A 15,430-nucleotide genomic window follows, 5' to 3' on the forward strand; every position below is an offset into this window, starting at 1 on the left:
GGAGCGCATGCCCAAATCATTCATTTCAGGAAATGGAAACATAAATCTCATTTGGAGTAACTTAGCAAGGGAAGATTCCCCACCAGCTATCTTAGGCCATTGCCTCTAAAATTCACAAAGCCTTTGTATCTATCAACAAAAAAATTTTGATGAAAATAAGTTTTAAATAGATAGATAGATAGATAGATAGATAGATCATATATATATATAGATATTGGAAATTGTCAAGGCATAAAATCCACTCTAAATATCTAATGCGTCTAATATTTTCTTTGAAGATATTTTAGAAATTGTCAAGGCATAAAATCCACTCACATTCAGAGGAAATGGAAATGCTTTGTTTGCTTTAACGATTAACAATGCTTACCACTCAACAATCAATAAAATGTCAATTAAAAATTGTAGAGTTCTTATTGACACCAAATATTCTTCATGTTGTGGTTGTATAGAATGTCTCTTTGCATAATTATAACTACATGTAAATGAATGACGAGATTTTTTACCATTATTGTTACTTTTATTATGCCACGTGTTTGATTATATAGATTATTGTGATTCGTGGGCTTTATGTCATTTTCCTTTTTAAAACACGTATTGATAACATGACCATATTTCCCACAATATGTGTGATGTGGCCTAGAATGAAAGTTATTATTTTGATTATTAGTATAAAATTTATTTTTAAAGTGATTGTGGATATTTCTATTATGATGATGATTAAGATAATTTTTACGAGACTTATAATTATTATGATTGATATGATTATGATGGGTATGATTTGATCTAGAATTATGACTAAAGAGTACCAAATTGTGTTAGCTTCTTTTTGACATAATAGTTTTTAAAATAACAAAGTTAATTTAGTAGCTATACTAGGAATAACAAGTATGCTAGTTTTAAAAAATAGCACTTTTTAAAATAATATGAATTAAACAAATATATGCTAATATAACACCTAAACATTTGATTGATCTCTAGAGACTTGAATTTTAATAAAAATTCATCTATAGTCTGAAAGTCAATATAAATTAGGTCTTCAAGTTAATCTTGAATCTTCATTTTACGTTATTCATTGAACTCTCACAAGTATTCTTTAAGATTGCACAAGCTTCATGAGCTTTTGTACACAATACAATCAAAACATATAATTATGGAATCATAAAAATTACGATTATACATAACCCTTCCTCAATTTTAGGTTTTTATGCATCTTTGTCGGCTTGAGAAGCAAAGACAGATGATTCAATGATTGGATTAATAGCAACATCTAACAATGTTCAAAACCAAAAATATAAGAAATCAAATTTTACTAGAAGTTTATTAGGAATTTCAGCTTAGTTTGTAATCGTATGACAAACAGTAGGAGAACTATTCAAAAATATTTCAGATGGACGCATTAAAAACTAGAGTTTTTAGTTATTGAAGTAGAAAGTTTCTAAACAACTAGTATTGGCTTTACTGAATTTGAACAAAGTATTTAAAGTAGATTGTGGTGAAATTTGTTAAGTAATTAGAGATCTGTTAAGTCAAGATGGTAGACATGTTTCTTTTTACAATGAAAAGTTAAATGATGTCAAGAGGAAATATTCGATCTATGATCAAGAGTTATATGTCATAGTTCAAACCTTGAAGAAGTGGAGACATTACTTTCTTTTCTAAAGAGGTTGTGTTGTACATTGATCATAAGGCATTGCAGTATTTGAGTAGTTAAGGAAAACTAAATCAGAGGCACACGAAAAGGATTAAATTTTTGCAAAGTTATACTTTAATGTTAAAACATAAGAGTGAACACTCAAATAAAGTAGTTGATAGATGAGATAGATGAAAATAGAAGTGTTTGACTTTAATGAATTGAAGACCATTTACAAGAGGTCTCAATTCATTGAAGACTTATAAGGAGCCAATTATAGAGGACAAGATAGATAAAATATTAAAAACAAAGTTGGAAGAACTACAAGAAGCAAAGAATATAAAGAGTATATGATCAAGTTGAAGAACATACCAGTTGAAGATTCTTCATGGATTTCTCAAGTTCAATTGAATCATTTTGATTCTTCTCAAGTATTAAGGTGATAGACTCACTTTTCTATCAACCTAAAGTGTTTGATGCAAGAGCATCTTAGGTTCAAAGCAATCTTGCATCAACCAAAATATTGTGTTTTCAAAATATACCATTTTTGTAGTCTAGAAGATCAATCCAGTGGTTTTTATTGTTGTTGAGTTTTTTACTATATTGATCAGAGTATTCAAGACCTTCTTTGGATCATGTTCCTTAAGTTTGCAACTTATTTGGATTGTTGTTTCTTTAGTTATGATTGTTCTCTCAAGTAGCATGTTCTTATTTGTTCTTTAACCTAATGTTGGAATTTGGATTCACAATGGAGATCTATGGCTTGCAATCTTTGGTGGTTCATCTATGTTCTTGGATTGTGTGAGGACCCAAAATACATAAATGCAAGCTCTCAAATGATTTATGCCTTAAGTTCCTTACAATTTTTTTTTTTTCAAAATTAGCAACTTAACACAAAGCTAGCTCTTATTGAAAAACTATGTGACATCCCATCATGAGTTGGAGAGAAAAACATGAAATAAAATTAATTTTTTAAATTTATTTATTTTAACTTGTTGGTAAACAAATTTGTCACAGTAGAATGTGCCCAATGGAGTGTGTGGCAAACCATTCACAATAGTTGGATAGGCCTTTGAATATCTGGCCTTCCTCTGCGTTTAGAGGGGCAACTCCCTCGTAAGATAAAATTTGTGCCTTCTCAATAAAGATAAATAAAACTTAGAAAATAGAAAGGAAAACCATTGACAACGAATGCACCACACGCCTTCAATGTTTTCATAAAAATGATGTAACCATTAACGAGAGCAATCAAGGACTACACTTGAGGACTTTCACCAACACAATGCTAATTCAACCATTCATGAATACTCACACCATACCATGGAAATACTCATAAAATGAATCAACACTCAACAATTCAGACCCTTAGAAAGAGAACGCCAAATGTACTTCCTTTATTTCCTTGCACCAAGAAAGTACGGAATAACTGATTACAAAAACAACAATTGTACACACTTTCCAAAAATTGCTTTGTTATCAGAGCATAAGTGTTCCCTGTATCTCTGTCCAAAAAGTCCCATATTACATTGATTTTTAAGAATTTATAGCTATTCTAGAATAACTAACCTTTCGGGTTCGTAACTACTCAAAAAGTTTGAGTTTGGACTGTTTCGAAGATGGTTCATAACCAACTCTAACTTTTAAAGCTTAACTATTGTTAGAAAACCCAACCAAACTTAATTCTAAAGTTGACCTTTTTGCAAAATACATAAATAAAATTCTAAGACAACTTTAGACAAATACATTTCTAACTATTGACTTTGATCACTGATATTCCCTAAACTCGTTCTTTGATCTATAGGTGTTGTGAGTAGCTGAGTCAAGTTTGCCTTATACGCTCTAAATGATTTGATGACTTGAGCCAAAGTCTTGTGTTTAATGATGATTAAACTCCGCATCTTCAAGTTGAATAGCTCATGTCTCTTTTTAACTTCATCCAACTGTATGACATAACCAGATAAGTTTTCAGTACAAGAGTCCAATGCGTTGAGAGATTGCTCAATCTTGTCACAATGCTAGCATCTGAACTTTGTGTGCCGCCAAGTTCAGTGCTGATTTTTGCCTCTACACTAATAGGAATGCCTTCTATGATCATCAGTATATCCTCCAAGGCCTTTTTCTATTCAATAACTTGCAGGAGTTCAAAAATTGCTCCTCTTCACTCACTTGTTGATTCATGCTATCATTTTTCCATCTGATGTTTTCCAGCCATATGTCAATTTTTTCTTCTTTTAAACAACTCTGCTAGATAAATGTGGGTACACATAGATTTGGCATTTTGTCAAGTAGTTTCCATGCACTTTGATATTTTCATTGAACTATTGCAGGCTAAGAAGATGTAGATTATTTCACATTCTCCTTTTAAGAGCATTGACTCTCCAATGGTTCTTCAAAATATTTTGGAAGTAATGAGAATTGCCTAAAAGCCACACTCTTCCTCAATCTCTCTGAATTCTTAATACAAACGAGTTAATTCCTCCTGATAATATTCAACACTAGACCAACTTCAAAAACATTTTATAAAGTTCTTCTTCATCAAAAACATAAGAAAACTTTTTTGAATGTTGCCAGAATGATTATTTGTCTAGCTCTGAAATCGTTGGAGTGGTATTAATAATTTGTGCCATAGCTACCATATCACAAATACGAGCACACATCTGGCTTGAAATTTTGACTTGGTAAATGCTCACATAATTTTCAATGCATTAACGCATTATATTAAGCCTTTCGAAAATGGTTTCTACAGATGATATTGCTGATTTTCCTCTAGGCCGCAGGTCACACAAGAGAAATAGTATACGTGCCTTGACTATGTTTCCATTGGAATGTCATGGCTCAAGTCAATTACGTTATGGAAGTAAATTGAAGTCAGGACATTTGAACAACTTTACCAATCATTTTTTGTTGGAGCTTAACACAACTTTCTTCATGTAGAACGTCCCACCATTCTATAGATGTAGATGCCACTTCTTGGGATTTCATGTGAAACGATTAAGTTTCAATTCTCAATCTTTAGGATTCTTGCAGGTAAATTGAAGTCCACTTTCCAAATAGTTCTCATGCCTTGTTTGGTTCTCTGGAATGCCATGGTTTGCTAAGAAATGCAACGGAGTTGCATGCTTTTCTTGAGGATTAACGTGCTAGAAATTTTGCCTTATATCTACCAATTGCAGTTATTTGAAAGTTGGAGTTTGGGTTGGAAAGTTTGGGTTAGGATTAGGGCAAAAAGTTGGAGTATGTAGTTAGAGAGTATTTTAGTAGGTGGAGAGAAAATTTGGAAGAGAGTGAAAATCCAAACCCAAAACCAAAACCCGTACTTCTCTCTAAAGGTTGGAGTACATGGAGAGAGAAAAGTACAGGGAGAGAGAAAGTTTAATTTTTCTTTATGACTAATCTCTCTCTCTCCGATTAATTTATTTAATTAAAACTCTCTGTAAAATGTCTGGATAACATAACTCGTGCTTACATGCAAGGAATATAAAGTGAAATGTCACAACTTAAATTCCTCTTTCCTCAACATTGTCATTAACAACGCATAAGAAATAAATATTGACACGATAACTTGACCACAATAATAACCATAATTCTAAGAGCTTATTCAAATTGAAAGATTACATTGCAAAGATTCTATCTCCTTTGACATCATCTTGATACATAATTTGACAAGAGTTCCCACAGTACATTATCTTTGAGTTTATTACATTTACGAGGTAGATTGTACATCTAGCTACAATAAGCGCCATGAGAACCAAGTAGCAGCCATGAAATCCCAAGGGAGTAGAAACCACAAACATGAGTATGTGCCTCGGTGGAGAAAAGATCACCACCCAACCATGTGAGCCTTTCAACTTAACAAGAGGAACGGAAAAAGGAAAGCACAAGAAATATCAAATGAAAATGGATGAGTTAAAAAATTGATCACTGTATAAAGAAGGAAAAAGCAAATGTATTGCAAATCAAGGCATAAAAAATCATGACCACGTCTTTTTGCTTTACATTTTTTTTTCTTCACATACACATACATCCACAAATAACTGGTTCGAGTGGACTTTTCCATGTCTATTTAAATTATCTCAAACACTGGTGCACAACCTAATCAATACAGGCATTTTTAAAATCTCCATTGAAAAGCTCTGAGAATAAAGAAAAGAGGAGGGTGGGCTGCATTGATGAGTTTATAGAAAGAAAAACAATCTGATAATTATCAAGTTCGGCAGTATATCACAAACTAAAAACTATTAATATAAAAAACACAATGCAACTATTAAAATTCATATTTATCTGGTACATGCTCGAGAACGTTGTCATCCTCCAACAAATCATGTATAGGATTTTGCCATCTTTCACAAAAGATTCTTCCAAAACTCTAGTAAATTATCTCATTCGAAATTGCTTTGCAATTGAAAAAAATTAAAGTATCAAAAACCTAACAGCTTTTGATTTTTTGAATTCCAATTAAGTCCACCTGTAATTAAGAATAATATGTAACTAATGCAGAATTATTTAGCTTTTATCTCTCTTGATCTCTTTACAATCTTTGCATACTGAAAAATTCAGAACACGTCAGGATGAAAACGCCCAGGAATGGAGTTGCTTTCTTGAGCCTGGCGAAGATGAAGGGTCAGAGCATAATTATTTACCTATACACAAAAAGAAAATGTTAGGGAGTTGTCAATAGGAGAAAAAGCTCGAGTTCATCCACACCCTACTAACAAAAACACTTGGCCATGCTTATGAAAGGAGTACATCCCCTTGCCCTGGAATTATTGTCAAGAATAGAGGAGGAAAAATGTCATCAACTACTCTTGGTGATTGAAAAATGCATTGCTCAAAACAAAACAAAATCCAGATTACTATTGGCTGTTACCTCCAACGTCCTTAGCTGTTCTTGATACTGAGATAAAATTTGCTTCAGATTCTGCAATTCTCGTCCCCTTTCCTCATGCTCTTTTTGACGCTCATGCTGTATGGTAACAGCTCGCTTGAGAATGCTATTATCACGAAATAGGCCTTCAACTTGCTGCTTTAGCAACATATTTTCCTACAGTTGGTATAATAGGAGAACAAAGAATGAGAAATTAAAAAAAGCATATTGCAATGACAGTCTAACCACTAGCTCATATACCAGTGTATGTTAGAAATATACAGTACAGTTCGCTAATATGGAATAAACTGACAAGCAATACCTTCTGCAAGTTTTCAGATATAGAACCTGTCCTAGCAACAATAGCATTTTCAAGTGCTACAAGTGCTCTTGAAGCACGTAGTCTGGCATCGTCCATATCAGATGCATTCTGCATCTCTTGCAAAAGGAGCTCCACCCAATCAGATCCATTAACTGGAAGGGCTGTAGCAGAGGCTTCTGCATTGTTAACATCTGATTCTTTGACAGGAAAGTGATTCACTTGATTTGCTGGATGTCATAGTTACAACATTACATTAAATAATCGGTAGCTTTAATAGTTGTTTCCACATAATTATTAAGTATTAATTGTATGCATTGTGCATTGTAGAGAAGAAAAATGAACTCTAACAAAAACTAAACACCAGTTACAATCAACATAATATCCTGAGAAGTGACACATAATTAAGATGAACTGCTCTAAAAATACTGGTACAGTTCCAACAACAGTTCAAAATGGATTTTTAAATTTTGAAACTCAAATGCAAGGAAATACGTGCATCTTATACAAACAAGTTAATTTGTGCTCACCAGACACCTTTAGCTTTGAAGGTCAGACAAGTGAAATATAACAATGTAAAACCTAACAACACAAATACCCACTACATGTGATTTCGCAAATAATTTAAAACCTCATAAAATGAATGCTCACTTCATGTGATTTGACAATATGCCTGAGAAAAAAATTCAATAAACTGGAAGCAGAGACAAAATTAGCAACATATTTTTACCTTCTTAATTTGAATTTTTTTATTTTGCTTTCAAATTTCTAGTCTCCATTGCTTTTAAAATGCTAGGCACTAAGAAAAATGTATCCTGAAATCAGTTAAAGAATATTATAAAGACTTAGCATTTCTTAGTGCATAAAACAAATGTACAGATTTATATGAAAAACAGACAAGATTACTAAATACATTTTAAATGAGTTTAAGCCTCAAAGTTGTAGCAGACATAGAAACATAGATAATGTTCTTTCAAACTGGTAATGTAGATAATTCAGAAGGATATTAAGCAAGAAAAAATGAAAAATTGAAAAAGGCTTTATTTTCCTATGTATTTCCCTACATTGAGATCATTTTTTAGTTTAAATTGATATTTACCAATGTCAGGCATCAAATTTCCCATCCCAATCCATAATGTCAATGGTAACCATCAGGAACTTACATTCATGGCGTGTTCCAATCAGTGTATTGATAAAGAATCATACTCAGTTCATAAGCAAAAATTCAATAGGTTCAGAAACACTAATGTGCATCTTCAAGCTAACAATATTAAAAGATTTTGCAAAACAAATATGGAATATGCAATGATCCTAATACAGATAAGATAAAGATAGTTGAAAAGACCAATACTAAGTTTCAACTATTCAAATATAGAAAGCTACAATTCCAATGGCCCAAAATAAATGCATTAAAAAGATCAAAAGGAAGTTCTAGAGTACAAAGAAATTTCAAAATTAGGAACTGAGACAGTTTTCAAGTAAATATTACAAAAGACAGAGAAAATAGAATCCCAAAAATAGTTTAAATCTGCCGTGTTTTAACATGAGAAACATAAAATAAAATAAAATATATAGTTATAATAATATGCAGATGTCAAAAATTAGCTTAATATGTCCCATGTGATATAACTTGAGAAACAGAAACAAAGAAAATGTGGTATTAAATTTTTAATAATGAAGTTTAAAAACATACTTTCTGAATAGGATGGACCATAGTTGGAAAACTCGCCAAATCCAAAAACTCGCCGAGCCCCCCAAAAGTTTAATTAGGAAAAACTCGGCCATTTTTAAAAAAAACTCGGGAAAACTCGGGAACCTAAAAAAACCGCTAAAATTTAATTCAAAATACATTTTTTTGCAAATTTCAATGAGAAGATGCATCTAATGAGTTCATTATAGAGAACAAAAAAGAAAGAAGCAGGAGTTTAGATATATATAAATGCATAGTGAGTACAAAATCACATTCTCATGCTGAATGCTGATGGCGGGAAGCATAATAGTAAATAATTTGTGTCAAACTAGAAGTAAAAACATCATTACAATCACATTTTCCTCTTCCTAGCTCTACTAGCATATTGTAACTCTCTATCTTACATAATATATATAGGCTTTTTGCCTTTTGTTTTTAACCAAAAAAAAAAAAAAAAATTAAACTGAAAAAAAAAAATTAAAAAATTAAAAAAGAGTTTTTCTGAAAAACTCGCCGATTTTTTGCAAAAACTCGGCGATTAGTTGGCGATTTTTTCTTGCGATTAAATTTGGGAAAAACTCGCCAGTCCCAAAAACTCGGCGATTAGTAGAAACACGCCGATTATTCGGCGATTATGCCAACTATGGGATGGACATCAAAACATTTGAAATTTAAAATAAAATATATAGTTATAATAATTTGCAGATGTCAAAAATTAGCTTGATATGTCCCGTGTGATATAACTTGAGAAACAGAAACAAAGAAAATGTGGTATTAAATTTTTAATAATGAAGTTTAAAAACATACTTTCTGAATAGGATGGACATCAAAACATTTGAAATTTAAAATAAAATATATAGTTATAATAATATGCAGATGTCAAAAATTAGCTTGATATGTCCCGTGTGATATAACTTGAGAAACAGAAACAAGGAAAATGTGGTATCAAATTTTTAATAATGAAGTTTAAAAACATACTTTCTGAATAGGATGGACATCAAAACATTTGAAATTTAGTTGTAATGACTCCCTGACAGCTAAAAAAAATGTGTATTACATTTATTAGATCCACTGATTTGTTAAATAATACAAATAGAATCTAGATTAAAAAAAGTACACTGAAGTACTAAAAATACCTGCATTAGACGAGTGAAGATCTGAATCAACACTTGAATTTGGTATAGTTCCACATGAAGCGGAATCTCTCTCATTCGATCCTAACTGTAAATCGTTTAGACTTTTGATTGCAGAAGCAAGGTCATTGCCACATGACTCCAAAACAGCTTGAAGATGCTGACAAAATTAAAATCAGTCAATAACATGCAAGAATGATAATAATCAAAAGTTAAAACCCGCAGAGCTTTAAAAAATCACAGGAGATTCACCGGGCACACAATATTATATCATGATCAACCACGTAAGCTTTTAATAGAGTAAATTAAAACGAAAATATTTCCCAAGTATATATGTAGAGACTCGAGAGCTTATTTTCAACTAAAATTATCTCTCATTAATATGTATTCAGGGTGCAATGATACTAATATATACTACTCTTAATCATCTTGGAGTCAGAGATGTGTAAAACAAGTTTTACGAGGTCATATATAAAAATTCATATTTACTAGTATTAGTTGCTTAGCCCATCAACCTTTTTAGCATGAGTAGTTGAAAACTCTTTTTTCAAGAATTTCTAGAAAAACAGATGATGAGTAAATTCTTGAACATTTTCTAATACAAATACTAAAAATAATAAGGAAAATGCAAGCGTTCACAAATATCAAGCATAGATAAGTACTTCGGACATATTCCAAATTTTATTATAATTCTTGAGCTCATGCTTTTAAATTTTTAATCATGATATTGAGATGTGTTCCATTTCATATTGTTGAAAAGAATGAATGTGCATCAAGCATCTTGTATGTACACATGGAAATATATTAATCTTTATAACAGAATTCTCCCAAACGACTTCCTACTATACGCCTCCATCAACACTTTACACGGATGTGTGCATTCTTGAGTCAATATGTAACCTTCTAATGATTCCATAATTAGATGTGAGAGTAGTGGTAATTTTCTAATGGTCTACCCCACTAATGAAAAGAGGCTATAAAAATAGCCAATCATGGACAGTTATAGTGTCTTTTATTGAAATACTTTATCAAGATATAGTTTTGGAATAGAACATTGTAGAAATCAAATTAGGCATATTATCTAATGTCCTATAAAAAAGATTATATAATTTAACGTTCATTACGCCAAACCCCTACAGATGAAGTATAAAGAACCGGAAGTTCTGAACCACCACACACCTTGTCAAATCATAAACCTTGTCCAGGTTCTTATTGGAAAAATGGTATAATACTGAGGAGTAAGAATTGTTCAATTGATAATGGTGTTATGTTCCATGGAATTTCTATTGGTTGTGACTCATCACAAATCATTGCTACAATTGACTTATTCTAGTGCAGATCTCCATAAAGATTGTGCAATCTAACAAGGCTCTATTCAGAAATTAAGCTGAAGAGATTACACAAGAAAGGCCAAGGGAAAAAATAAACTTGGCTAGCATAAAAGTTTGATTTAAGATCAATCAACCTCGACAAGGTTATAATCAACGTCAGTTAGATCCTAGCCCAGAAAGGCAGCACAAAACAATTAACTACACCTAACCATGTCCTAGTGGATAGAGGCCAACAATGCCAAAAGCAAAAGAAATTGGGATCTCTCTCTCTCTCTAACCCCTCTCTCTTGTTCTCCTCTACATCCATATCTTCTTCTCCTTGTGGACCCAATATGACAGGAGGTATGGACAGATAACCAGAGCCAACCAATTTTTTTTTGAAAAGTGTCCCATGACTTTTACACTATCTACCACATCATATACTTTTGAATGAGACACTTGTTTGAATCTAAAATTTTAATGTTATTCTTGGCCAAGGAAACTGGAAGAAACTGAAACTTGATTATACCTTCAAACAACAGCACCAAGGGCTAAAATTGTAAGAAAAACAGTAACAAATTTTACGTCCTTTATTAATAATAGCCCTAAAAAGTTATGATAAAAAGGCCAATGTCTTCCCACATAGACTCCCTAAGCAGAGTTTAATCGCCAGGTTCTTATTGGGATAATGGCAAAATACTGAGAAATGAGAATTGCTCATTTGATAATGGTGTTCTGACCATGGAATTTCTATTAGTTGTGGCTCCTCACAAATCATTGCTACAATTGACTTATTCTAGTGAAGATCTCCATGAAGTTCGTAAAAGCTAACAAGGCTCTATTCAGAAATTAAGCTGGAGATATTTTCCAAGAAAGGCCAAGGGAAGAAATAAACTTTGTTAGCATAAAGTTTAATTTACAATCAATCCACCTCAGCAACGCATCGACGTCAGTTAGAATCTATCCCAGAAAGGCCACACAATGCAATAAACTACCCATGCCCAGGTCCTGATGGATAGAGGCCAACAATGTCAAAAGCAAAAGAAATTGGGATCTCTCTCTCTACCCCCTCTCTCCTTCTCCCTCCGCATCCATATCTTCTTCTTCTTGTGGACCAAATATGAAAAGAGGTACAGACAGAGAACCAAAGCCAACCATATTCTTTTTAAAAAGAGTGCCCCATAACTTTAACACTATCTACCAAATCATATACTTTTAAATGAGATACATGTTTGATTCTAAAGATTTTATGTTATTCTTAGCCAAGTTTTCTTGGCCAAGTGAACTGGAAGAAACTGTAACTTGATTATACCTTCAAAACACAGCAGCAAAGGCAGTCAAAATGCTCATATATACAAAAAACTGATTCACATTCCAGAATCAAATGAATGAGCCAAAGGAGAAGCGCGTCTTAAATTGTACCTAAACACCATTTTATGAGTATATACTCAGAAATAGACGAATGCAAATTAGCATTTCGATTTTCTCCGGAATCACAAACTATTGTTTCAGAGAAAACGTTGTCTTCATATCCCTGTTATAAATTGTTCCAAATTGAATTAAAGCAGTTACAAAGTAATCTCCAACTCCTAGGTCTATAAAGAGTTCATATAAGTCTCTAAAACTGTTGTGCTCTAATAAAAATGCAAGCAAACCCTCTACATTACAACTTACACGCTTAATGATCGCACATGCCAAAGAATAATCAAATTCCAGAACTGGTGTGAATTGTGACTTAAAATTCGTCTGAAGGTAACTATTTTTTTATTGAAGATCAATCTCTGAAGAGTTAGGTAAAAGAAGTTATAGTCGTTACAAACCATAATAATAACTGAAGTAATCAAACCATTGATATATAAAGTCGATACTGCATATGACCCATCATGCATCATTTAGGCATGGAGATTACATATGTAGGGAGTACTAGTCTGCAAAGGATCAACATTCGATGCAATGGCGAACCACAAAGAGTAGCTCAAAAGGTCAATTATATTCCATTATCCAAACAAATTCTTTCATACAGCATACTTATGACAATTAGGCAATAGGCCTTTACGCCCAAAATTTCAGTCGAGAAAACGTTGACTCACGCCAGAAAAGTGGCCTCGTATAAGGAGAAGGGAAAAAAACTGACAATGATGTGCTACATTACCTTCCGTATGATATATATATGTCAATAATACTAAAATTTTCTTATCGGCGCAAACATTGCACCTCATAACGGTGCAAATGCCTATCGATCGAAAAAGCTTGAAGTCTCGGATCATCATATGTTCAACCCCCACCAGTAACAGAACCATTCTTTCCTATCCCAGTTTCAAATAGAGAGAGATGTTCCAATGCCCATAAAGCTTCACATATAATGTATTTAAATAGCAGGCGAACCCAACCCCAATCCGCAAAAGGGCAAAAACCCATATATTTTGATTGCCATAGTTGCAAACACATTAAAAGATTGCATCGGAAGTAATAATAATTGAAGCAGGAGCAACAGATTGACATAATTAAAGTAAACAACAGGCAAAACACAAGGGCGTACCTGTTCATCCATGTGAGGGAAGAGCCGTTTGAGGTGAGATAGCGGATGAATATGGGTATCACTTTGGTAAGCAGGTGAAGCGATAGCAATTTCTGTATCTGGGTCCGTCTCAACGGCGGGAGGAGACCTTGGAGAAGAAGTCCGTGTAAAAGTGCGGATTGGTGAATTACCACCGGAGGAGCAGCGGAGCCTCTTCGAGATGGGAGGTGGTGTGTGCAGATCTTCAAAAACTGACCTCTTTCCACACACTAACGCAGACATGGTTGTTCTTCTTCCTCCTTTCTACCGCTCTCCTTTCCCTTCTCAATTTTGATCTGAAAACCCCTAAAATCTCTCACTCCATCAAAATAGTACCACCACTGGACACCCTTTTGCCCCTGATTATACCTCGGTCGCAAGATCTTGAAAGTCTTTTCCGTGTCTCTGCAAAAATGAATAGTCGATGTAAACGTATTTCCCCCTGTATGAATATATGGGATCCTTGCCCTTCCCAAATTGTGACCTTATGGGGTAAAAGGCAATTGAGAATAAAACGTATATTTAAATGGGGAAAGCCCACTCTGAGTTAGGATGTGATCAGAATAACTTGGGGGAGGAGGAAAGGAAATTTGTCGGCCAAGCTAAAATTTCTTAGGTGTAATGGTGTAAATTGCATTGGTAGGTATTTATACTATATTTTTGTTTTTTTTGTTTTAATAATTATATTTAGTTTATAAGTTAATATTTTGTATAAAATTACAAGGTTATAGGTTATTACTAAGTTAATAATCTAATGAAAAAGTCAGATTAATTAATACTTTAATACTATAATATCTAAATTCTAAAAATCTAATGTTTTGAATGAAGAGAAAGAAATAGAAAGAAATCTGAAATTTTTCAATTGAATAGAATTTATAATATAACAAAGTTTCTAAGAAAATTAGTAAACTATGCAGATTTCAAAATAGGAAAAAACTACACAAAAAAAGTTTCTAAAATGGAAGAAATACAAATCTACAATGTTTCTAATTGAGAAGAATTTCTATTCTATCAAAGTTTCTAAGAAAATTTAAGGAAACTATGCAAATATCAAAATAGGAAAAAACTACACAATAAAAGTTTCTAAAATGGAAGAAATACAAATCTGCAATGTTTCTGATTGAGAAGAATTTCTATTCTATCAAAGTTTCTAAGAAAAACTAAGGAAATTATAGAGCTTTGAAAATAAGAAAAAACAACACAATAAAAGTTTCTTAAATAGAAGAAATCAAAACACATAAACATACATATTCAGAATAATGATCCTGTTGCTCAATCCAATGTTGAATAGAAATCAGAATATTGATCCTATTACTCAATCCAATGTTGAATAGAAATCAGAATATCGATCCTGTCGTTCAATACAATGTTGAATAGAAAACAAAATAAGCTCTTGTCATATATAATGTTGATGTGTGATGGTTCAACTTCAAAGAATTGAAAACATGTAACGCGTAAAAATGGAGCATAAGGCAAGACGTTTGGTTTTCTTGTCATAATAGATTATTGGCTTTCTTCTTACTAGAGTGAATGATGAAGAAATATATGTAGAAACGTTTGAATGTGTCTTCATACTGTCCACAATAAACTGTTATTTGATGACGACTTGGCTTCACCTGACATTTGCAATTACGTACTCATAGGACGTGTGTTTAGTGTTTGGAAATATTGAATCCTTCAAACCAAAAATATAGTGTGGTTAATGAGGGAATGGGAAGCGTCAATGTTAAGCATTGTTGGTCAAGTCCGAATGGAATTTCAATAAAGGACGTGGTATAACTGTTCAACTACCTGTCAATTTTTTTAAAAATGTTAGATTGTTTACAGCGAAATGTGCTCCCATTGTAGAAGCCTCTCGGCTTAACTAGCTTATATATACTTTTATATATATATAAAAGCTGAGAGTTATCCTTCTCGAGGCGCTTAT

The 15,430-nt window shown here is 32.7% G+C and overlaps 1 protein-coding gene across 1 annotated transcript; it reads right to left on the bottom strand.

The window, feature by feature from the left end:
• Window positions 1–5,868: 5,868 nt before the first annotated feature.
• On the bottom strand, window positions 5,869–13,997 carry LOC149567098 (Ubiquitin system component Cue protein). Its single transcript, XM_089820311.1, has 5 exons — window positions 13,486–13,997; window positions 9,640–9,796; window positions 6,817–7,043; window positions 6,498–6,671; window positions 5,869–6,270 (listed from the first exon to the last, which is right to left on the bottom strand). The coding sequence occupies exons 1-5, from the start codon at window positions 13,744–13,746 to the stop codon at window positions 6,184–6,186; spliced, it is 906 nt and encodes a 301-aa protein (XP_089676437.1). The 5' UTR covers window positions 13,747–13,997; the 3' UTR covers window positions 5,869–6,183.
• Window positions 13,998–15,430: the final 1,433 nt, after the last annotated feature.

Source organism: Cupressus sempervirens, chromosome 3 (genome assembly GCF_028749045.1).
Source record: "Cupressus sempervirens isolate cs-2001-9-10 chromosome 3, ASM2874904v1, whole genome shotgun sequence".
Lineage (NCBI taxonomy): Eukaryota > Viridiplantae > Streptophyta > Pinopsida > Cupressales > Cupressaceae > Cupressus > Cupressus sempervirens.